Below are 25,589 nucleotides of genomic sequence, written 5' to 3' on the forward strand. Positions count from 1 at the left end.
AGTGAGCTGATGAGAAAAATAGATGAACACTGGAATCCCAAAGTTAATGAGACTGTTGAGAGATACAGATTTTTTGCACGCAATCAGGCTCCTGGAGAAAATATTGATAAATATGTTACAGACCTGAGGATGCTGGCGAGCACCTGCAACTTTGGACAATTAAAAGACATTACAAAAGGGGTGGCCGGTCTGTAAAAAGGAGGTACCTGTTGGAATAACCCAGTTCCAATCGTTGCAGGATGAACTGAGCACACAGGATGGATTGGTCTTCAAGGGAGAGAGAGTGGTGATTCCACAAGCACTCCAGACAGATATAACACAGCGAATTCACTCAACACACATCGGAACAGAAGGGTGCCTCAGGAGAGCTAGAGACTGCATCTACTGGCACGGTATGAATGACCACATCAAAAAGTACATCGCTACATGTGACATATGTTGGTCTGTGGATGCAAGACAACAGAAAGAGACACTAAAGAGACACTAAAGCCACACGAGCCGACCACCAAAGTTGGGACAGATTTATTCAGCTTTGAGGGTAGGGACTACCTAATAACAGTTGATTATTACTCCAGCTTTTGGGAGATAGATTATCTACCGGATACCAAGTCGAGTACTGTGATTAGGAAACTAAAGGCTCATTTCGCACGTCAGGGAATCCCAAATATTGTGTTTTCTGACAACGGGCCCCAGTACAGCTCGACAGAGTTTGCCAACTTCAGCCGGAAATGGGAATTTCAACACCATACCTCATCCCCGAGCTATCCACGGAGTAATGGCAAAGCGGAGTCTGCTGTTAAAACTGCCAAACGACTCATGAAAAAGGCTAAATTGGTTGGACAGGATCCATATTTGGCCTTATTGGACCACAGAAACACCCCAACACAAGGTTTGACTACCAGCCCGGCACAGAGACTGTTAAGCAGGAGGACGAGGACACTCCTCCCGATAGGAGACACATTGTTGCAACCCAAAGTGACTGATGACAGGTTGGCACTGAGGAAAAACAGAGAGAGACAAAGTACTACAACAGGACGGCGAAGGACATGGACACATTAAACCCAGGGGATGTGGTGCGAGTCCAACCTTTTGAACAACACACCTTATGGTCCAAGGCTAGAGTGTGTAACACTCGGGGAAACAGATCCTGTGATGTGGAGATGGACAATGGCAGAGTCCTCAGAAGGAATCGCCATCTGAGGCGAGCTGCGGAGGTAAAAAAAGACATGTCAGTACATCCCCAGCCGGAGGGACAGAAACTTACTGGGCTGACACAGAATGAAGGGAACACACAAATCAGCACTACCAGGTCAGGACGGGTGGTACAACAACCCGAATATCTGAAGGACTATGTATGCAATTAAGGAGTACTATGTGAATTATATGTTGAGATGTGTTAAAAAAAATTAAAATAAAAAGTCTGGAATGATATGTTGAGTTAAATGTTGAGATTTGTGTACTGGTTAGAGAACAGCACAACACCTCTGTGATAATATTTGTAGGTAGGGCTTTGGTATCTGTTTACTTGTTTGAAAATAAATAAATAAATAGAAATTTTTATTCTTGAGGGAAATTGTGTCCAACAAAGAAATGTCATGTCTAAGTTTGTGCCAGTTGCATACTGAGTTCTCAACGAATGAAAAGTTCAATGTCTTTGTAAAAGAAAAGGGATGTAGCAATGGGAATTGCTCTTAACCGTGTGTTCCACCCGGAGTCTAGAGAGTGTAACACCGGAAGGTGAGAGATAGACACACATGGCTGATTATTGAGAGTTCAATAAAGGTTTGCCTCGGACGAGGAAAAGTCAACTGAGCATCTTGTGGAATTTATAGAGAGAACAAGATGAAACACTAGGTTGCTACCTCCGTTAGCTTACCTCCGCATTAGCTTTGGGTTAGCTTCAGGTTAGCTTGTAGCTCAGGGGTGTCAAACTCAAACTCACAAGGGGCCGAAATGAAACTCTGGGACGGAGTCGAGGGCCAAACTTAATATTTTTGAAAAAGTGACGGCAAATTTGCACATTTTCTTTATCAACATATATGCAATTTTGAACCTTTAAATTAGGAAACAAACTTATTTCTGCATTAACACTGAATGTGGAATAACCAAATTACACACGAGCAAGTCAGTTTTAAATAAAAGGCATCAGTGGTATTCATTACTTGTGGTATAATCAGCATTTTTAAAATCTATTCAGGATTTGTGTTTTCTTGTTTATTCATTTTTCTTATTTTTTATTCTCCTTTTTTTCTCCTGTAATACGTGTCATCGCTGCTGTGACATCTAGCTTTCCCCACTGAGGAACAATAAAGGGATTTTCTATTCTATTCATCTATCTGCAGCCTTTCCACTTCCTGTTTACTGTAGGTTAAATCTTTTCTCACGGGCCAACAACAAAATAAAAATATCATTTTATCTTACGTAAATGAAAATGCAACATCTCACCTGTTAACTTTCATGTTTTGGAGCAGAAAAAGAGCATAAAACCAACATATTTAAAGCTCAGTTTGCTCCACTGGTTTACTGTGATGCTCACCTGTTCCAGCCAGATACCTGCATCATGGGGTTGATCTGAGCTGAGGAGGAGACTCCTGTTGTTTTGTTCATTTTCATCATAATAATGACAACATTAGATGACAACAGCTGCTCACATAGGTTTGTGCTGATGAACATGTCTGAGCAGCGTGACCACGTTGTTGTGTGTCGGGGAGGAAACACAACTACTGCAACCACAGAGCCGTGCTGGTTTGAGCGTGTCGCTGCTCGCTGGAGTTATATCAGCTCTGTCTGGACGTTAGTTGGAAAACTTTCTCTTTCAGTCGTGAACACATTACTGAGCGGCTAGAATCTCCGTTTCTGGGCTTCAACGTCAGAAAACAGCTGAGTGAACTCGGCGCTGAGTGAGAGGAGTTTCGTTTGTCCGAGACAGCGGAGCTGCAGAGACCGGCAGCAGGCGCTGAAAAAACACAAAGGAGGGGGCGCTTCAGCTCCGCGCTAACGCCGCAAAGCATCACGGGAGCTGAAGTCTTTGCGGTAAAATCGGCCAGCGGGCCAATTTTAATATATTTTTGATATTTATCTCGCGGGCCACATAAAAATGCTCCGCAGGCCGCATCTGGCAGTTGATCCCAGCCTTGCAGCCCCACTCTCAGCTCCTCCTCTTTTCCCTTTTATGGAATTGTCTGGGCTTGATGGAACCTGCGACAGGGTCAAAATGGCGGTGGTGGCCACCTCCCATTTTAGTACAAAAACGTGATATTGGAGCCTATGGAAAGGAGATGTCCAGTATATTTATGTCGATGGTTTTCACCCAGTTGATGTGGACAAATTTGTTGGTACCCATCGTCAAAAGAAAAACCCACAATGTTCACAGAAATAACTTGAATCTAATAAACATAATAATAAATAAAAATTCTATGAAATTGAACCAACGAAAGTCAGATATCGCTTTTCAACCATGCTTCAACAGAAGTATTTAAAAAAGGGAACTTGTGGAACAGGCCTGGACAAAAATGATAGCTCCCCTAGAAAAGAAAATAATGGAAGCAAAGGGACATGTTTATTCAAGATGCATCTACTAATTAGCATCACAGGTGTCTACATGCCTCTACTCAGGTAGTAGGCCTCCAGGTTGCAGGTTCGATCCTGGGTCTGACTAGATCAGGGGTGCCCAATCCTGGTCCTGGAGTGTCAGTATCCAGCAGGTTTTGTGGTTTTTCTGCTCCAACACACTTGATTCAGTAGTTGAATCACCTGTGCTAAAGCTCATCAGGCTCTGCAGAAGTCTGTTAATCACTTGCTGATTGAAATCAGGTGTGTTGAAGAAGGGTTGAAACTAAAACATGCTGGATTCCGGCCCTCCAGGACCAGGATTGGGCACCCCTGGACGAGATAATGCTGCTGTTGTGTCCATGGGCAAAAAACGTAACCTGCCTTGCCCTGCAAGTGGTGGTCCGAGGGACCGGTGGAATCAGTGTTGGGCAGGCCTCGCCTCTGTCAGTGCGCCCCAGGCAGTGTTGCCAGATCCAGAATCCCACAATATTGTACAGAGAGGCCTAAATTATCGTTTTTCAGTACAAATTATCGTACATTATAAATTTGATAATAACGTTCTATAAACGACTTCTCACTCCAATATTATATAACAAAGAAGGTGTTTTATATAACCTTACAGTTTCTCGCGAGAGTAGGCCCTATCGATGTGATTGGGCTATTTATTGTACAGATCCAGAGTCAGTTTTTGTAATAGACACAATAGCATAAACCTGTAAGCACTGAGGTGAAATCTGACTTCAGAACAGTTTAAAATTATGCAATTGACTCGGGAATGCCACAGCAAAAAACGGTGTTACTAGATGCAATGTGAAATTATCGTACATTTGAGGATTTTTGAAACTATTGATCGTACATCGTACAGAGCCCAAAATTATGGTACGAATACGATAATTATCGTACATCTGGCAACACTGGCCCCAGGGCTGCTGTGGCTACACTGTCTGTTGCATTTCTCTCTGAGGTGTTTTTTGCATAGCAAAGCTGCCCTCCCTGTGGAGGTCAACTCTGAAGTGCCTTTTTTTTCTCCACCTGAGTCAATCCTTATATAAACCCTTTGATTACTATTAAGGTAGCGCAACTCGGGTTGCGAATGACCACAGTCACCAATTCAGAGCCGTGTCCAGGACTTTTAAAATGGGGTGGCCTATGTGGGGCTCTTGTTTATGCATGGGTGGCACCAATGGTTATGCTTATTTATTTATTTACACAAATCGTTTATTTATTCATTTACTTTCTAGTGAATTTTGGAGTTTCACATTGCACAATCACCATTTTTTTCTATTCATGTTCTAGCTTTGTGGTGGTTGGCAAGTCACTTCTTGTTGCATTATTGCCACCAACTGGAGTTGAGTGGGACTCTAAATACTATCTATGTGAATATGAAAAAATAATAAATAATATTAATACTACAGAAATGTTCTGTAGGCCTGGGCTAGAAGACAATGTTAAAGGTGCATGCTACCACACACTATTTTTGGAGTTTACAACTCGAGCCTTTTGTCGACAATGTAAAGTCAATTTAAACTGGAACTTAGTGGGGTGGCACCTGGGGGTGGCCAATCAGATTCTAAGGGTGGCATGTGCTACCCCAGGCCACTCCCTGGACACGCCCCTGCACCAATTCTTGTCATGTGTCTATGTCTATGTATGTATGTCTGATCTCAGAATTGTGTGTACTGAAACTCTAATTTCCCTCTGGGATTAATAAAGTATCTTTGAATTGAATTGAACTGAATTGAATCACCACCAGGGTGTGAATGTGTGTGTAAATGAGTCATTGTGTTGTGAAGCACCTTGGGGGGTTGTAGAACCCCAAGAAGGCATTATACAAATACAGGCCCTTTACCATTTACACTCATCATGGACCAGAGGAAGTCCTGCGTAATTTTTTTTTACTGTTTTGCTACTGTTTGTTTGTAAATTAAAAAAACAACTCAAACTCAACCTTTTTTTTTTCAAATTTTTAATTATTAAGGAACAGTCATAGATTAAATACAAGGTACAGTTATTTAAGTTATTTTATTACAGTCTCCACAACTAAGACATTCACTACAGCAACCAATTGAAAATTATGTCTTTAAAATTAAATATCTATCTATAAGAACATCAAAAATAATATTAATACTAGTCAATAAACAATAATTGACTAACATTTAAGCACTTTTCAGTATCTTCACTTCTATACACAAATACAGCAAACACAAGCCTCCAGAAATGCAAGTTCTCTAAAAATCTGCAGAAAGTTTGTGATTCTTGCACACATACTATTTGCTACAGAACTATTGATTATAAAATATTGATACTGAATATTATCTACGCCAAAACGAGTAACAAAGACTATTTCTGATGTTTTTCTGCATGCTTGTTCTTCAAAACATGGGTCATGCTGTATTTTCTTATTTGAATAATCAGAGTCCATGACACTCTTATTCTTTGCTCATACAATTAATTGTTTTCAACTGATAATATTTGAAAATGTATTGTTTTGCTAGCCTGGCAAGCCAGACTAAATAAAGCAAGAATTTGGTCTAGTTCACTAGGCTATTGTTTTGCTGCTTTGGTGTCTTTTTTGGCCTCTGAATATCTGACGGTTGGCCTGTAGGGGGCAGTAGAACTGCAAAGGTGAGTTTAAAGCAGCTCTGTTATTTTAAGTGTGTTTATGTGAAAAAGTTATGAATAATTAAGGGCTCGCCAGTTGCGTGATAGTTTTAGGTGAGTTGGACAAATAATGTAACAACTAGCTGCAGTGGGTTAAAATGCTTTGTCTTTCAAGTCTTAGAATAACTAACAGAAAAATCGAAGTCTGACCGAAGTGCTAGTCGCTAAACCGGAAGTGCTCCAAATAAGCTATTTTTAACTGCTTACTAAACATAAAACTCTCTGTATGTTGTAATGTGTAATTTAAAGCTTTACAGCTGTTTTCAAGACTAAGTAATTCACATAATGTGCTACCTGCTTTGAATTTTACTGGATAAGTTATTTCAGGACACTTGTTTGGTTTTGGCTCCACTGTGTTAGCTCCTAATCAGTCTGAACTATAAAGTTTCTTTCCAAACGCAGTCGGTAAGTTTTACACAAACCATATCATTGTAAGGCAGTATTTCCACTTTTTACAATAACAGTTATGTCATTCAAGTATAGACACAATCATGTTCTAAAAAAAACCCCATAAAATAAAAACAGGATGGGCTTTTTCCATAGTCAAACAAATGGGTATAAACAATTACTAATTAAAATTCGAAATCAAAATTTGCATTTGATATTAATTTTTCATTTCCCACAAATGTCTCAATGACGTTTTATTTACCACAGATGTCCACCAGTTTGATGTAAATCTAAAAGAACCAACAGCAGGACAATTTCTGAAACTGCTGCTTTTTGCTGTAAAATATGGTTGAAGCAAGGGGCTGTCAAACCTGTAAAGCTTTTAGTCAGAAAAAAACAAAACTGAAATATTTTCAGTGCAGCAGAAGCTTTTGTCTCACATGACCATTTGAACCATTGTTAGGAAGAAATATCATCAAGTACAGCTTTAGAGCTTGTGTTTCTCAATGCTGGACGTTCCTTTCAGTACTAGCAACCTGTAGTGTTGACAGGATGGATCTGCCAGGTTGTGTGTGTCTGTTCTGTTGCCAGATGTGTTTGCTGTCCTCAGCGTGTCTCGACAGAGACCAGGATTCATGTAACCAGGTAGTTTTATGCCCATGTCCTGCTTCATCTCGTCATCTGACAGGAAGGGAGCCTCATCGGCTCTCATCACTTTTTTCACATTCAGTTTGTTGTGATTTGTGGGTTTACACTTTTCTTGTCACTGAAGTGGGTCTTTGTTTGGGTTTGCTTCATCTCCAGCACCTGTTCACATTTACCTATCCATTCAGTCACTGATAAGTGCTTTATCCCCAAAAACTAGTTATATTATATTATATTATATTATATTATATTATATTATATTATATTATATTATATTATCACATCCAAATAGCTATTGACCATTCTGAGATGTAAAAATTCCTGATTTTCTACCAGTAGAGTTTGCTGCACACATTTACTATTATTAAATATAAGAACATTATCATCGTCGGCTCAACGTATTGGTTTGGTTTCATGTGAACAAACTGTTTTCTGTTAAACCGTACCTTTTTGCTCAATGGGTGGATTATCACGTCCTTTACAGCTTCACTCTTATCTCCATACCTTCTACAAAGAAATATTTTTTTGTTTTTGTTTTATTTTGTAACACAGTTATCGCCTTGACTGATGACTTCACAGGACCACAGCTGTGTTTTCTGTTCTTTCCAGCTTTCATCAGTAAGACTGTGTCCAAATCTCATCTACTCTCTATTCTATCATAAAGCTATGACTCCTCTGTGACAGAAAGGGGAGAAGATTGGGAAGTCCTACAAAACAACTCCTAAAAGTGATGAAGCTAGCCGGACTGCCCTGTTACACTGGAGACGGATGGTTCTGTCTCACATTTTAGCTTCAGTGGAGGCTCGGTGGTGTCAGGCAAGTTGGAGGATGACTGTGGAGGTGTGACTTCTTCAAAGCCTTTCTCCATCCTTCCATCTCCGTTGACCCTCTCGTCCCCATGTCCTGGTGGGGACTCGTGAGTACGCATGTGCTTAGCCAGGTGGTCGTTACGCATGAACACTCTGGGACATAATGCGCAGCTAAACTTCTTTGCTCCTGTGTGTGTCTGTAAGTGGCGCTGCAGTTCATCAGAGCGTGTGAACCTCTTGCCACAGAAGAGCCAGTTGCAGACAAATGGCCGGTCGCCGCTGTGCCAGCGCAGGTGAGCCTTCAGGTGGGAGGTTTTGGCATAAGCTTTACCACAGCCGGGGATGTGACAGTTGTGCATGTGTTTCCTCCTGCTGTCTTCGGTGCTTTGGCCCATTTGCTCGGCGTGGATGCAGTTAGGGCAGCGGCACACAGCTTGGCCACCACCACGAGAGGAGGAGCGGCGCTGAGGCTTGGGCCGAGCAGACACCGAGGTCTCCTGAGGTTCATCCAAGGAGAAGGTTTCCTGCTGTAGCATGTCAGGGCCCAGTGGCTCCATCTTAAAGCCATCTTGAGGGAAGAGGTGTGACGAGTGTGAGGCCGGAGCATGCTGAACAGGGGGCAACGTGCACAGCTGTGGGTCAGAACCATAAGGTCCTAAGGAGGGCTGCAGTCCCATGGAGCTCCCTTGACTCACTGAAGGCAAGCCGACACCTTGACCTGTCTGCAGATCTATCCAGCTCCCTGCTTGCACGTCACGGTGAAGGTCCCACCAGGAAGAGATGTTCATCTCATCGGAGTTTCCACTTGACGGTGTTGTCCGTAGCCAGGGCTCGTAAGGGTGGGCCATGTGCGCAGTGAGGTCCAGTAAAAGACTGGAGATGAAGTCAGCAACTCAAAAGAGTCAGTTCAAAGTCTTTGTAGGCAACACTAAGAAGATCACCACATGGTAGGATGGTCAAGCATTAAAAAATCTGCAATGAGAAAAAAAACCCATCTTAAAATCAGCCTTGGTTTTAACTTATATAGACAATGTGTAGTTTTTACCATTAATTTCTGGAAACATGCATCAAAATGTTTTTGAAAATGATTTCAATGATGCCCAGTTGTTGAAAAAGTCTGGCAGCTTTGTAACATCTAACTATAAAAATCAGGTCTAAAATACATGGGAGCGGGTCTAACCCCGGCTTTCCACAGCAGCCGTCAGCAGCACGTTACTGCAGCAGCACGTCATAGCTGCTGACAGGAACCGCTGTGGTCAACAGAACCTTTTCCACTGGAGCCGTCAGCAGCCGTCAGCAGCGCGAGTCGGCCGCATCTCAGGAGCAGCATGTCGCGGCCTTTACGCGCCGGTTCTATTTCCTACGCGCGACGCCTCTGAAACGGGTCAAGTTCGACATTTTTGGGGAAGGAAAGACAGGAAATCGGACGCGGAAATGGAGAGAAGCTCCCGAGATTTTCAGAATAAAGAACGTACTGCCTTCCGGTCGCTTTACTTTAAAAAAGGTTACTAACTGTGCGGCCCCGTGAGAAGTTATCACCTAGCTAGCGGTCTCCTTTGTTTTTCAGGTCCGTATTGGCGATTATAAAACGGACAGAACATAAAAACACAAACATTTTGGAGCCATGTTGTAGTTTTCTCCTGCTTGTTGTTGTGTTTACTGACGAAGTCACTCGTGTGACTTCGTACTCTGTCGGTGACAGCTGCTCCCCTGCTGCTTCGCGTCTCTGGTGGGAAGGGCCAAGCAGCAGCTTACGCGAGCAAGACGTGCTGCTGACGGCTCCCGTGGAAACCCGGGGTAAGTCTCTGGGCAACACCATATTATGCCATGTTTCCTTCTATGGGAGCCCTTGAGGACAAAATGCATTTACTGATTTGTAAAAAATGGTTACAAAACTTTCTCCATTCATGAACGTTGTTTTACACATTTACCTCTTCACTTTTTGCCAGTGGTGATGTGCTTGTTATTTTGCTGAAATTTGTACTCCCCAAGGATTTTTGACCCTAATGGGCATCCGTTGGTGAGGTCTTACTTCAACACAAAAATACTGCTAGCTTGCAACGATTTAGGAATCTACTGCCCCCCCATCGCCTGGAAAAATACACACTGTCACGTTAATGCTAACCAGTGTTGTCGTCAAGTCATCTCTCAAGTCTAAGTCACACTAGAGTCCTTAGTGTTCAAGTTCAAATCCAAGTCAAATAGGATTAGTCCAAGCTGAGTCCACGCCCCAGAAAGAATCCTCCAGTCCAGGTGCAACAACCAATTTCAACTGTTATGTTTCCACCAAGAAAAGTAAGTTAAATTGCTTTTGTTGTAATTAGCATGTAGCTGATGCTAAATTTAGATTATTTTAGGTTAGTATTCTCATAAACAACAAACTCCTAAAGCCTTTATAAGCATACAGTTATCATGTTGGTTAGTTATTGTTTTCAAATTTATTCAAGTATGTTTTATTATTTTGCCACATGCTAGTGTGTTAGCTTAGTGATTGTGTGGGGGCATTGAGTTGTCCCAGCCCTGTCGTCCATTGCCCTCTTGCATATATTGTACACATAGCTCTGCTTTTTCTCAACTCTAAGGAGAAACCTGGTAAAGTAAACTTTATTATCCACCATACATGTGGAAACTGGATATGGTGGAAACCCTCAATTGGCAGCATGCTACCTTTGCACATGTTAAAATTTGAGTCCAACTTTAATTAATCTCAATTTAAGTTCCTTAAACAAGCTCGAGTCTGATCCAGGACTCGAATACTCCATCTCATTTCCTTCCTACCCCTTCTCTTTGCTCTATCTCTCAGTTCAGCATTTGGTCTACTTATTATATAACTTCACCTTTTATAGTGCTTTTGATGGCACCATTGTGTTGTCTTCGAAACCAGAGTCGATCCATTTACAAGGAAGTGGATGGGGCTCAAACATATAGTCTTGTCAACCACTAGGGGGCATTTTGGAGTATTTTGGTCTCAACTTCCCTGTTATGTCCTGGATTCTAGCGGCCTAAACATCTATACCGTCTGTTGCCAAAGCAAAATGATTTTGCTCTGCGTGTTGGTCTAGCCACGCTCCATTGAAACCTCCGCAGCCCCAGACAGTCTGGTGCCGGTCCAATCACAGCGCTCTATCTGTTTGGTGGCCCAATATCAGCTCTTTATGTTTTAAACTGCTTTGGCTCCAACTTTAGACTATTTAGACTTGGGCTTTTCTTTGAGTCAAGAGCAGATGGAGGTACTTAAGTCCTGTATTTAGTAAAAGGATGTATTTACGTCTTCTTGAACACAGTATAGTGGACTACCCCGTTGACGGACATTCATAGTGGTGAGTACGTCACTTTGTTGTCCAATAGCATGCAAAGAAAGTTAGCCCCATGACGGAGGGCAGCCAATGGGTTGTGGCCAGACTATATTTTTACATAGATAGGACAGTTTGCTAGGCTAGGTATCTAGTTATAAATGTTGATGGATTATTGTTTTTCTTAACAAGCATTAAAATAGACAGTCAAATTTATCCGTCAGAAAATATTTTACCATCACAACAGCCAATATAATTTGTAGTTTGATGTATTTGAACTGCTTTGGTTTTATTGTTTATTCTTTTTAATACGCATCACAAATTATGTAGTACGTCCAAGTCTGTTGCAGGTTAAATGACTAACTAGTCAGCATATTGACATCATGTCTGTGTACGTAAAAGGAATCTGCTGCTGATGACGCACTGGCTTTGTGAAGAGGTGAATATTTAAATCATTACTGTTTGTGATGTGGGGCCGCGCAGTAGCGCAGTAGTTAGAGCTGTTGCCTTGCAGCGAAAAGGTCCTGGGTTCGCTTCCCAGCCTGGGATCTTTCTGCATGGAGTTTGCATGTTCTCCCTGTGCATGCGTGGGTTCTCTCCAGGTACTTCGGCTTCCTCCCACAGTCCAAAAACATGACTGTTAGGTTAATTGGTCCGTCTAAATTGTCCTTAGGTGTGAGTGTGTGTGTTTGTTTGTCCTGTGTGTGTCTGTGTTGCCCTGCGATGGACTGGCTCTCTGTCCAGGGTGTACCCCGCCTGATTGCCCATTGACCGCTGGAGATAGGCACCAGACCCTCCCTGCAACCCTACGTGGATAAAGCGGGTTCAGACGATGGATGGATGGATGTTTGTGATGTATAAATAAAGGGCAAAAGAGGTAACACTGGCAAATAGGATTCAACCAATCCTAAATATTTTAAGTCTCTCAGTTTCTGCAGATCAACATTTTTTAACCAAACCTGCAGACACAAAGGCTTAAATCCTGCTGTCTACAATATTTAAATAACCAGCGTTGTGCACCTCCCTCGTTGCCTTGGATACTGCTTTTCTCACGCTGTGTGTCCGTGGAGACAGAAGACGGAGGGGGGAGACGGACGTGTCCAGGCAGAGGCCTGCCACATGCATCCGCTGCCAGGTACTTCCCGTGTAGGACCGTCAAAGAAGAGCGCAAAGAAAACAACATCACAGGCCCTGCGCAGAGGCAGCAGCGGGGGGAGAAAACGCTGCTAAGATGGGGGAAGGCAGGTGTTGACAGGAGAGCATTTTGGTAAAGGAAGAAGTTCCATGGAGGTATGGCTGCCTGCCAAAGTCTGTTCGTACGTCTTTGAGATTTGTGGAGATGAAACCTGGCAGACAGGAGAACTTTTATATATATATTTTTTTTATGAATCACACATGATTTACAACAACAGCCCTCAGGGCTAGTTACAAAAGTAAACACGTGAGACAGTGTGCCTCCATTGCTGGCGACAAGGAAGCATCAACAGTCACAGACCAACAACATTCAGGAGCCTGAGAATGGGAGTCCAACAATAACAGAAGAACAATTACTTTATGTATATAATTATAGCCGCGCGCTCTGAAATCACATCCTGTCTCAAACATGCTTCAGGAATGTTCACTTACGCACATCTCAGCAGCATCATTCGTCTGCTGTCCTGTGCTGAAGGTGGGGCTCTGAGGTCCACAGGTGACATTAAGTTTGCTAACTTTAAACTGGACCATCTACAATTATCTTTACAGCAGGAAACAGTAAAGTCGTCTGAAGCCTTAAAATGCCGCTGTCTCTGTCTGGAGATCAATATCTAACATACCAAGCCATGTGTCCAGAAACACCCCGTGGATTCATCACAGGAAGGTGTCAGTCAGGCTGACAGTGAAGGAGCTCCTTGGAAGATCTCAATTTGTTGAGTCAATACAACAAACCAGAGAGGATCACTCCTCCTGCAAAGTTTTGTCAAAGCAACGCCAAAGAATAAAATCGCAGAGCAATTAGTTTGGAATCCCCTAATGAAAGGTCTGATGTGAAAGGTCAAGCTGATTTATTCAACCCGGAGCTTCTGCTCTGTAATTTTTGGAGAATTCTCAGATGCGCAGTGGGTTGGTTGGGTTTGTTTCCCCCGTAAACAAACCAGGACGGCAACATTTACCTTCGTCCGATAAATGGCTAGGAGCGTTCAAACAGCTGGCATGAGGTAGGCCTCAAGGGGGTGTGGGAGGTGGGGGGTCATAAAACTTGCCCAGCCAAGATCCAGAACAGAGACGGTTTTACAAGTCTCCAATCGAAACGAGGCCCGATGAATGTGCAACAGTTTGGGTGGGAAACAAACCTATCAGATTTTTTTTATCAATTGATCAGGAAAATCTCAAGGAAAATACGGATCTCTTGAGTTTAAGGAAAACAAATAATTTCATCCATCACACGAGTTAATGTGCAGATAAGCCAGGAAAAAGAGTTGCAGTCAAGTCCGTTTCCTCTGTAATTTACAGCTTCAGTATCGGCCTCCTCAACCCCCGACTGTCTGCAGGAGCTGGTTGGAGGTCAAATGTCACTTTTTCAAGCTGTCTGTTTTAAACCCGCCTTAAGAACAAGATGGATGGAGCGGCGCACACCGGTCTGTCAGGGGCCACTTCACTCGGTGAGAGTCTGTAATGACAAACTTCAAACACTTCTCTGTTTAAATCAAACGCTTCTGAACACGGCGGTTTCAGGAGCTACTGCTTCAAAAACATGTTAAAACAAACGCTGAAAATCACCAGCAGTCATCAAAGCTGGATGGGAAAAATGTGGCGCCCCAAACGACTCAGCACACCTGAGCGTTGGATGAAAGAGACGGAGATGTAGTTCTGATCTCTGCTAATCTGTGCAGTCAGCTTTATGATGAATTACAGTGATAGTTTAGATATGGATGACAGCTTGATATCCTGAATGATTTAGGAGCCTGTCTAACAAAGATCTGCAACAAATTTCCAGGATTTATTTTGCTATAAGCATTAGGAAGAAATTCTTCTGAGACTAAACAACTGATTTTAGAGGCATCATCAGCCAGTTTTACACTTTAATATTCATCAGAAACCCATCTTTCTAGATATGTTTATTCTTTTGATTTTATCTATTAACACACAAAGATACTCACAGATGAAGAAAACATTGTTTTCCTTTCATGTCCATGAAAATCTATTTGTTAAAATACATATTTAATGGAGTTCTGTCATTTCCTAGAATAGTAAATGCAGCATTTTATGATATTATCTGTAAACTTAAAGCAATTTCTACAATATTATGCTAAAAAAGTGACCCAGTTTTACTCAAAGCTACTTAAAATAGCAGCTTGTGCAACATTCATAACTTCAGTATATTTCTGATAATTTAGGAAAGTATGAAACCACTCATTTTAGAATAAAGTCTGATAGCAAGAGTTGCTGCTTCTGCTATACATATTAAGTAGTCCAATACAAAGTCAGCTCTACAAATTTATTCATACGTTAAAAACATGCTGACCTGTTTTATATTTAATGGATAATTTATTTAGAAAATTGTATTTTTAGTGTGTGCACTATTAATCTTAGCTGCAAATTTGTATTTTGTATTTTTAATAGGAAAATCAATATTTCTTTGACTCAAAAAAGTTCATATAAGCATTGTTGTGGATACAATTACAACTTTTATTTTGTCCAGTTTTATTTATTTTTTAAATCACAATAATACATTTTTGAATGCTGAAGTTGTGTTAGTCTGTGGTACAAACCCATAAACTAAAAATGTTATTTTGAAAAGAAAAACTTGTTTTCTTTTCAAGTCTGGAGTTTTATTCCTTCACTAATAATAAAAAAATATAAATCACATTTTGAGTGTAATATTTTGTTGTTTTTTAGTTTTAATTTATGCATATAAATTACATATTTGCCACTCACTCCACGTTAACTACTACAATTGTAGCCTATAATATTTGTTTTCCAGACACAAACGTCTCTGATTATTCTGGGCGTCTGTGGAGTTTGATTGCTGCTAATAAAAACATATTTGTATAAAACGTGCCTCTGGAGGCAGGATGGAGTTACCTGTTGCTTCTTGGAGCTGTGGAAGACTTTCTTGGGGAACAAAACTTGCCTGAGATCAGATCTGCTGGTCGAGAAACGCGCTCCCCAAAATAAAATCCTCATCATATTTCATCTGACGGTCCGTGTGAAGATACAGCAGATCTCCTGTCCACAGGTAAGCAGTTTTTTGTAGCGACTGAACTTCACGGTGGGCGGGGCGTCTCCGGCTCCTCCAGACTCCGCCCCCCGCGGCAGCTCACCGTAGAGGAAGCGCCTAGACGGCTGGAGCTGAGGAAACTGCTCGGTGGAGGCACTTTGGCTCAACGTGGAGTCTCAGAATGATAAATAACCATTTATCAATAACTGACTACACCTCAAATAAGTTAATAATTACAAAGTAGCAGTAACAGGGTGACGTTACAATTTTATTAGTGCACATAATCTTTTTTTGAGGTAAATTCTTAATGGAGAATTTTTTTTCATCAAAACAAGAATAATTACATCGTAAAGATCTTATGGATGCTGCAAAATGTAATTAATACAATTATTTGTGAGTATTCGTCATTTTTAACAGACTCATTTTGAGTTTGTAGCCACTAAAAATGGGAAGATGGGAGAACAAGAACTCTAGATCTGACTGGTGACCTCACCGACTTGAACTTTTCAAATGCACTACATAAAAAAATAATCTGTTTCAGTTTGTAAAAAAAAACATTTTAATGTTGCATCTTGGTCAGAAAACATCCTGCATTATTTCAGTAACAACAAAATGTGATTTTTATATTTTGTGATGAGTAATATGACAAAGTAGCCTGGCCTGCCAGAATCTTCCTCTGTTTAATTCTCTGTGCAGAATTAAACAGAGGACGACTCTAGAAAGCCAGGCTAATGAGAAGGGGCCACATTTTGAAGTGTTGGGCAGCCCTAAATAATAAAAATAATGTAACTTTATAAAATGAAGCTTTTGCATAAAAGCTTGCAGAGACAGATGCAAACTGTTTTAAAAATGTAAATGTTTTCTAAAATGAAGACTGAAAATAAGCTTTAAATCAAAAGCATTACAACACCTCTGAGTCAGAATGGTACAAACGAATTAAATGATAAAATAGCTAATCACATTAAATTAAAATCTGCTTCTGGCTGAATTTGCTAATTTGAGTTTGAATCGTTGCATACAATCTAAATTAATTATTTCATTTGTTTTCTTCAAATATTTTATTGTCAGAGCTGTTTATTCTGTTTTTGTTGTATCTTATAATGTGACATTAAATAGGAGAAAAACATTTTTAATGGAAACATTTGATCATAAACTGAACACTTCTGTTTTACTGTTTTAAAGTTTTGGGACTTTTCAGAAACCGAAACATTTGTTTTGTCTGTGAGACCCAGAGTTAGTTCTTCATTTCTGATTTTTAACCCTCAAACTGGTTTTTATTTTTTTGGGTCACATTTTGTCTGCTGAAACTTTTTATTCTGTCTTTTTTTTAGAAAAGCAGCTGAAAGCAATGAGACAAACTTAAAGAGAGATAAAGTTTCTGTCTGTGTGTGTTTTAGCAGGACATCAGACTTTTGACAGCACAAATGTGTCTCTGAACTCAGCTCATTTTATAGTTGGAGAGCAGTGTGGTTTATCTGCAGCTGAGGTTCACAGATCACCTTGGATCTTCTATTAATTCATGTCTGATGTTATTTTCAAAAACAACCATAAGTCCACCATACATTGATTTAGTTCAAATCTCAGTAGCAGACAACATACTTAATTATTCACATTTTGTCAAATTTTTAAAATTTTGACCTGAGAAATGTTCAAATGAACAGATGAACCCAACATCTTCTGAGACAAATGAAAGAGTGATCAACAGTTTTAGAGTTGAATGTCCCATTGCATGTCAAGGTTTTATGGAATTTTTGATTCAAACGTTTAATTGTTTTTTTTTTATTTTTTTTACAGTTTTTTCCCTTTGAAGTGTTTTTCATTTATAATTTTGCCTCCTGTCTGAGTTAATTCCTTTTCCTGTCGCAGCACGTTGGTGGAGCAGCTTCAAATCAACTGACAAACACAAACCACAGACAGACCGGTTTTATCTGAAACAGCACTTTACAAACGCTGACTTCGACCTGTTTACACCACGACAAAATCCAGATGCCAAGCACAACAACTAGTCTCTTTTCACCCGCACAAAGATTTCTGCTCAGCAAGAACTGTGTTCAATATTCAAAAACCCAAATCTGCCACAAATCCGCTAAAACCTGCAGTGAGGCTCATTTAAATAATCCCTTTGTTTTATTGTTGTGAGAAAAGTCCCTGTTGCTGAATTTCATGTAAATCAGGATGAAATGTGAGTTTCAGGATGATGTGGAGGAGCTCAGACCACACACCTCGTAAATGGTGTTTACGGACATCTCTGAATAGTTAAGCTTATTTCCTTACGAATACAATCAGAAAGAGCCGGTTTAATAACATTTAATTACAGTGTCGCTTCATGTCGGTGGATTAAAAATTCTCCTAATGATTTGAAAGTGTTGTGATAGTTTATAGTTTTTACATATTGCTTTTTTGGGGTGACTTTACAAGAAAATGTTTGTGGGTTTTGTTTTTAGAAACTTTGTAAAGATGTTTGGTCTGATAGGAACGAGCAGATTCCCTCCAGGCTGCAGAACCCACATCAGGTTTATCCCAATGATCATTTTAACCCTTTAGAACCCAACCCCTTTTGAATTCGAAAGCAGTTTAGAATAAATTCTTCAAAATGTAGAAAAAATGTAATAAAATAAAGAATTAGAATAATTTTCAATATATATATATATATATATATATATATATATATATATATATATATATGGACAGAATGTTACTTGGGGTTTTCAAACTTGAATATTTTAAGAAGCAATTTTGCAGATGTTTGAAATTGGTTGTGACACAAGTGTCAGGTCACCACAGGTCCTTAAGGGTTCAATTTAATTTTATTTTTATTTCTTCCTGTGAAGTTACACCACCTAAAATAGGTTGGACGCTTTTAGGCGACGGTGGCACAGGAGTTAAGTGCTCGCCCTGTAATCGGAAGGTTGCAGGTTCGAGCCCCGCTCAGTCTGTCGCTATTGTGTCCTTGGGCAAGACACTTAACCCACGTTGCCTGCTGGTGGTGGTCAGAGGGACCGGTGGCGCCAGTGCTCGGCAGCCTCGCCTCTGTCAGTGCACCCCAGGGCAGCTGTGGCTACATTGTAGCTCATCCCCACCAGTGTGTGAATGTGTGGGTGAATGAGTGATTGTGTTGTAAAGCGCCTTGGGGGGTTTCCAGGACTCTAGAAGGCGCTATATCAAATACAGGCCATTTTTACCATTTAGGCTTCTAGAAAAAAGTTCTCACAAACCTTTATCCGATAACCGGCCAACATATAAAAGTAGATGATCAAATAAAGTGAAAATTGAGTTAGCCCCTAAAGACCCATGACACTGGTGCCACAGCCCATTTCAAGCATTGAGTCATATATTTCAAGTTTGACAACATACATGCATTTCAAAAATTATTTTACTTCTTTATTTGCTAATTAGAGGATCTAGTCTGGTTTTTGACCAAATTGAATTTCTAAAAACAATACAGGCTGATGGAAAGAGTATTTTTGTTGTTTTATTTTAATTTAAAAAAAGGCTAAAGAGTACCGTCTCAGGCTGAATGACTGTTAGTTTGAGGTGATCCATCAGTTTAAAAGTAAGATTTGTTCTTGATTGTTTTACAAAGCGACATTCAGAAAACAGCAGTTAAAAGTCCTCAGTCACATAATTATTTCATTTTGACCCAACATTAAGCCCTCAGTTTTGGATAGAGCTCTTGTTTGTGATGATAATATCTCTATTGCATTTTAACAGCAAAAAAAAAATAATATTTTTCACATGAGGCTTAATATCAGGAGGGGTATAGGGCTCACACAAATGCACTCTTTATTAAGATGCAAGCTTTAAAATTCCAGGACCTGGCCAAATTTAAAACAGCGCAAATAATATATAAGGCAAGGAAAGGGATGCTCCCTCTTGAAATAAGTAAATGGTTCTTATAAGAGAAGGGAGGTATAATTTTAGAGGGAAGTGGAATTTAAAAGTACAAAGAGTAAGAACAACATTGAAAAGGATGGCTACTTCCTTTGCGGGCGTTAAATTCTGGAATGAGTTAACAGAAGAAATAAAGGACAGTAGTGATATAAACCAGTTTAAAATAAAACTCAAAAAAGAAATGTTAAATAAGTATAAGAATGAAGAAAATGCAATTAACCCAGGACGGCATGCAAATCGATGTTTAATCTCTTCAACAAATTAGCAAATCTAAATATAGTTCTAGTTGAACATGAGAATTATTATTATTATATTATTTTATTTATTTATTTTTTTTTATGAAGGCATTGTAAATGTTTTTGTTGTTCAAATTTAGATGATGAGGATGTAAACCTGAGGGGGTAGGGCTAAATAAGTATATACTTCTTCCTACTCCTTTTCAAACAAACTGCATGGAATGATTTTATGAAATGTTGGTAATGTATATGTTTGAAATAAAATGAACTGAACTGAACTGAAAATAAATTAATTACAGTGTAATTGTTTTATAGAAATATTTTCTTGAAAGACTTGTTCCACCTCTAAATTCTGCAAAGGAAGTAGCAGTAAATGTGTTAACCTTAGAAAAACCAGCCAGATTTACCTGGATCAATAATATCAGCTCTGCAAACAAGCTTCTCCTACTAAAGACTTCATAACTTCTCCAGGAAACCCAAAACTCCCAAGTCAGGATCATAACTGAAGAAGTCCAATTCCACATGTAACAACAACATAATCCAAGTGACCCATTATTCATGGCAGGTTAAAACGCTCATTCACTAATGTTTCAGTAAATCTGCTGTTGTCTCTATTGTGATTGATTGGTTGATTGATTGATTGATTGATTGATTGATTGATTGATTGATTGATTTTGCACAAGGGTTGTCAATGTACATCAGAGTAACACAGATGAGCATGCAGATAGAATTTTACAAGTAGTTATCACAAAGAGACAAACATACATTCTCTATGCAGGGTAACACAAATTGTGGCCCTAAATGAATGAATGAATGAATGCTTTATGAATGGTTTTCTGTGGAATATAGCACAGGTGCTCCTGTTTCAGGGGGTAAAAGTTTGTTGGAGGGGGCACAAAATGGCAGGATTATGAGTCTTACTCTTTAATATTCATGATATGCAAATGAATAGCCACTGATTGGCTAATAGCGATGCAAAACTTCTGTGTTATCTCCACAAATAACACAAGCCTGAACGACTTCTGCGGTGTGGTGGAGGCATCGACATATAAACATTGGACAATTGGTTTCTATAGGCTCCAATAACACGTTTTTGAAGAAAAATGGGAGGTGGCCACCACCGCCATTTTGATCGTGTCACAGGTTCCGTCAAGCCCAGACAATTCCACAAAAGGGAAAAGAGGTGGAGGTGAGGGTGGGGCTGTAAGGCTGGGATCAACTGACGACACCCGGTCGAACTAGCTACAAGCTAACCTGAAGCTAAGCCAAAGCTAACGCGGAGGTGGGAGCTAAGCTAATGGAGGTAGCAACCTAGCTACAACCGGAGATAACTATACACAACACCAGAGCTTCTGAGTCAGAGATACGCCGGGCTGACCGCTGGGTAAAACCGGGTGGAAAACATCGGTTTCCATCTGAGAGCTCCACAAGCTGGCAGCCCGCGAAGCAGACAGGGGCCGCGATCAGACAGAAGCTGCAATCAGACAGAGATGCGCCGAGCTGCGGGGAGGGGAGAACCAGGTGGAAAACATCGGTCTCTCGAGAGTTCCACAAGCCGATAGTCGGAACCCAGCTCCACCAACATGTTATATTTCAACCCATTTTCTAAAATGCAGCATTGTGTTAAATGCACTGGGTTTTACCCTATTACATTTAAATTTCATGGTTAAACTGTACATGTTAAGATTTAAGCTCAGCTCGGCAGTGACCTAAAATACATAAATATAATTTTACTTACCAAAAAAAAAATGAAGTGGAGACTCCTTGGACGCTCTATTAGTGCAATTAATGCCACAGCAAGTCATTTTGTCCAATAATTGCACAAAAAATATCCAAAAAAGAAAACACAAACACAGAGACTCAAAATCCTGGAACAGTTTCCAGGCCAGACCGAGGCTCTACTGAGGCCTTTCCACGGAGCTAGCTCTGCGGTCACGTGGGTCTGATGCTCATTAATTATACAGAATTTTAGGCTTTTAATACACTTAAACAGAAGAGTGAGAAAAAAATTCACCCCCCTCAGAGTTGTCATGAGTGTAAACTAGATCATTTAAACCTAAAACATGTTTTGGAACCAGGCTGTAAAGATGTTTATTTCTGCTGTGAAATTGGTATTTTTAACATGGGAGTCAATGAGGGTTTGCTCGCTTCTGACACCAGCCCCCAGCGGATGAGGGTGGAACTGCAATTTATTTCATTTCCGCGTTTGCTTCAATTTTTCACCTGCATTGTGGGGGCTTGGAGGTTATAATCGCTAGCTTCTACTTGCCAAAATGTGCTTAGCTCTCTCCTGTTGGCAAAATCAACACAACCCTCCGATGTCGCAGGTCAAGGTGGGTGGAGCCATGAATGATAATTTTCATTGTGACATAGAAGGGACTGGCTTTTTCTGACCAGATCATTTCCCGCTTATTTCCTTTCTTTGGCTTATGCAGGCGAAAGAGGTTGAAGAAAATGTTTTAGCATGTATGTGAAAGTCAGAGACTGATCATATTTCAGAAAGAACAAGTTTTACACAGTTCTTCATAATTTAGACCTTTAAACCTTACAAGTAACAAAACTGTCCATAAAAATCCTACATCTCGTTAAAACAATGCAAATATAAAAACATACCATGTATCATTTTAGTCAGTCCCTGTCTTCCTCATGAAATATATGAACGGTAAACTTACCTGGTAAAATGCGTTCGCTGCAAATACAAAAATATTTTGGGAGCTGCTAGTCTTTTTGATTGATTACTGTGGTTCATCTCCGTCCTCATCAAAGTTATTTAAAAAAAAAGATGAATTGAGTGTTGTAGCGTAGGCAAATCGATGATTATTTTCTTATGATTATCTTTATTGTAATTATCAGAAGATTCTAGGTTTTAAATCAGAAGATCTAGGTTCTTTGCTTTTTCAGTGATCAACCACACTTAGTGTTACTTCAAGAAAGAGTCAGGTTTATAAAAGTAAGAAATTAATTTTACAAACAATTAAAACATGACTAATTAACTAAGCATTTACTGTGAGTGGATGTAACTAAACGTGATGAAGGAACCTATGTGTGAATGCGATGTCAGTCAGAGCTTCCTTATCAAAGTAAGCTGAGTTCTGGTGAAAAGAATTTGGTTTGCTCTAAGCTATAAAGTTGTTATCATCAGAAGAACATCAGACGCAATCTGTCATGTCTACTTCACCTGTTTTGGAGAGACCCCCTTGCTGGATCTGAAAGTCGCAGGGGTCGGCTGACCTCTGGCACCAGAGGGCTGTAGAGTATCGTGGTACCGACTCTTCAGTCCAGAGATGTCTCGGGTCACAACAGCTGGATGGAACCGTGCGTCTGGCGGACTCTTAAGGAGTCTAACAATATCAGCTTTGTTTCTGCAGGAACTGTTTGCTTATCAGCTTTGCAGGTGCAAAAAGGTTTTGATGACGTGTCAAAATCTTTGATGGTTAAAGAGGTTTTGCTACAGGTGGCCGGTCTGAGCGATTCTCTAGAACTGTCGAATCACTCAGGATGATCCAGTTTTAAGGTTTTGATGTTATGACTTGCACAGCCAATCAGAGGCTGACAAGTTTGAGAGATGTTACCAAGACAACTCAGAAAAACACCTTCTTGATACAGGATGTTCTGACTGGTTTAATACTATGTGTGTCAGAGTTTAACTTAGCCGTACTTGTTATTGTGTGAGTGCAGGTGTGAGGACCTCATCGTCAAAACATGTTGAAACATGGCAGGTTCTAGTAGACATAAACATAACATAACATCCATTCAGTGAGCACAGATTAATGAAGCATTTCATTATACTATAATTATTATAAGTAGTAATAAACACATGTTTATTTAATGATTATCTAGATTATAAGTCATGGAAGAAGTTCATATTGATTTAAGAAATCAGTCTTGAATTTAGCAAATGAATCAAGCTGGAGTTCTTCCTTCTGTAGAGGCAGACAGATGGTGACCTTGGGAAAGAAAGTTATTGTTTATCCTTCAGACTTGCAGAGTCTGTGAGTCCCAGCTGGTTTGAAGGCAGGCTCATTTAAAGGGAACACATGCAGTGTTGTGTCTCCTTTCTGACCAGATGTTGAAAGGTCAGACTGTACCTAAACTGACCATTGCTGGACGTTACAGTGTACATCCTTGTCTGTTAGTGCAGCCAACCATGGAACAAACGTACCATTTTGCTGGGAAATCCACTAAATAAAAGCAATAAAAGGCTAATAACAGGCTGATTTTCACTGGCTTCACAGGAGTTTCAATGTGTGTAAACGCTTTTTCTGACAACATCATGGCAAAGGGGGCAGTTCCATGAGCAGCATGACATCATGTGCAAAGGGTCAATTTCATGCTTCGTGGTTCTTTGTGGTTTCTGGTTCAGTAAGACTGAACTTTGACTTTTACTGTCATAGCCAATAGCAGCAACCTTCTAAAGGCACATATTAAAGCCAACAGTTTAGATAACTTGTGTGTGAGCTGTTTAATATTGCCCACCTACTAGGCAAATGATACATCTAAAAGCTAAATTAGTCAGGGAAAAACAAGCAGCTTGAGCGTCATTTCAAAGCATTTTGGTTCTTTGTCAGCCGGTATCTTGTAGAAACAGCGTTTATTATCTCAGTTTCACTCTATGCTTTTTTGTTCCTTAATGAGCTGTACCACAGTCAGTTCTGGTATTATGCTATAAATGTGATCTCAAAACCCTGTTCATTTCTTTTGTCACCCTCCGAATTATTTTTTTTAATCGCTGAGCTCTAAAACATTTTATCAAAGCACTTAGATTGGTTATATTTGACTTTTATTACAATTTGCATACGATATTTCTTGGGCTATGAAAGGATTAGGCAAAATGCTCTGCTAATGGACGAATCATACAGCAGGATTTACAAATGTTGGACGATTTCCAAAACGGGAAATTCCACATAGGTCGATAAAAACACAAACTTACCAGTTTTTTTCCACACCGTGTATGGTGTGCAGCCACACAGCAAATACCAGCAGAACCTCTCGAGATAAAACTTGATTTTGGAGTAAACACACGTGGCGGAGGAGGTTGCAGCACGCTTTCGTCTACTCGCTTCCTGGTTGATCAAATTTCACATTCAACAGGCACCTCGCTCAGTTGTACTCTCACAACAAGACAATCCAATGGAATTTATGATCGGAGCAGTCCCAGTGTCATTCTGAGCAGACTGGAGTGCTCTTAAAATCCAAGCTCACTTGTTGTTGCTCATTTGCTGTGGTCTGTTTCAGAAACTAGAAGTGAGCTACAGCAGATTGGCCAACAGAAAAACAAATCTACCACCGACTTGTTGGTAGGTTGATGTTTTATCTCCCAAAATAACACAAGCCTGAAGAAGTTCTGCCATGATGTGGAGTTGCTAATGCTAATGGTTAGCTTCTACTAGCCAAGGTGTCCTGTCTCCTGCACACTAAATCAACATAGCTTCCCCCATCGTGAAACAAAATGGGTGAGTCCTTGAATGCTAGTTTGAAAATGTAATGTGCAATTGTCACTGGCTTTTCTAATCTGAGCGTTTCCCTGTTTATTTTCTTTTTGTGGCAAATGCAGGAATCAGGGGTTGAAGACTAGTTTCACTTTTAGCCTGCAAGTTCAAGTCAGATTGACACCTCTCTTGAGAAATTGACATACCAGCCAATCACAGAATAGTATTTCTTGTTGCTGGGTAAATTCTCAATCGGAAGTCTTCAATTATATGTCTTACAAGTACTAATTTTAAGAGAGAAGGACACGTTTTTATGGAATTTCAGATTTTTTTTTTCACTTGTCTTCATAATGCAAAGAAATTTCATTAGATAAAAAAGGAGGTTTCAAAAGAAGGTTTCAATCAGAGGGTGATTCAGACATAGTCCCACCAGCGTGTCGTGGGTTTTCCCTTGTGTCTCCTCCTGGTTAGACGGGCTCGGAAAATCT

General features: G+C 40.2%; 1 protein-coding gene across 2 annotated transcripts; it reads right to left on the minus strand.

Moving 5' to 3' along the window:
- Positions 1–5,516: 5,516 nt before the first annotated feature.
- Positions 5,517–24,795, minus strand: sp6 (Sp6 transcription factor). 2 transcript variants are annotated; one of them, XM_070550030.1, is made up of 2 exons: positions 24,603–24,795; positions 5,517–9,026 (listed from the first exon to the last, which is right to left on the minus strand). In XM_070550030.1, exon 2 carries the CDS (start codon positions 8,900–8,902, stop codon positions 7,982–7,984), a length of 921 nt encoding a protein of 306 aa, XP_070406131.1. In that variant the 5' UTR covers positions 8,903–9,026; positions 24,603–24,795; the 3' UTR covers positions 5,517–7,981. The 2 variants fall into 2 exon arrangements, with proteins under 2 accessions (XP_070406131.1, XP_070406130.1); XM_070550029.1 differs by lacking the exon at positions 24,603–24,795 and adding an exon at positions 15,410–18,134.
- Positions 24,796–25,589: the final 794 nt, after the last annotated feature.

This window comes from Nothobranchius furzeri, chromosome 4, assembly GCF_043380555.1.
Source record: "Nothobranchius furzeri strain GRZ-AD chromosome 4, NfurGRZ-RIMD1, whole genome shotgun sequence".
Taxonomy (NCBI): Eukaryota; Metazoa; Chordata; class Actinopteri; order Cyprinodontiformes; family Nothobranchiidae; genus Nothobranchius; species Nothobranchius furzeri.

What these genes read in the sequence shown, in the direction of transcription:
- sp6 (XM_070550030.1), bottom strand. Translation starts at nt 8,902, where the DNA reads ATGGCCCACCCTTACGAGCCCTGGCTACGGACAACACCGTCAAGTGGA.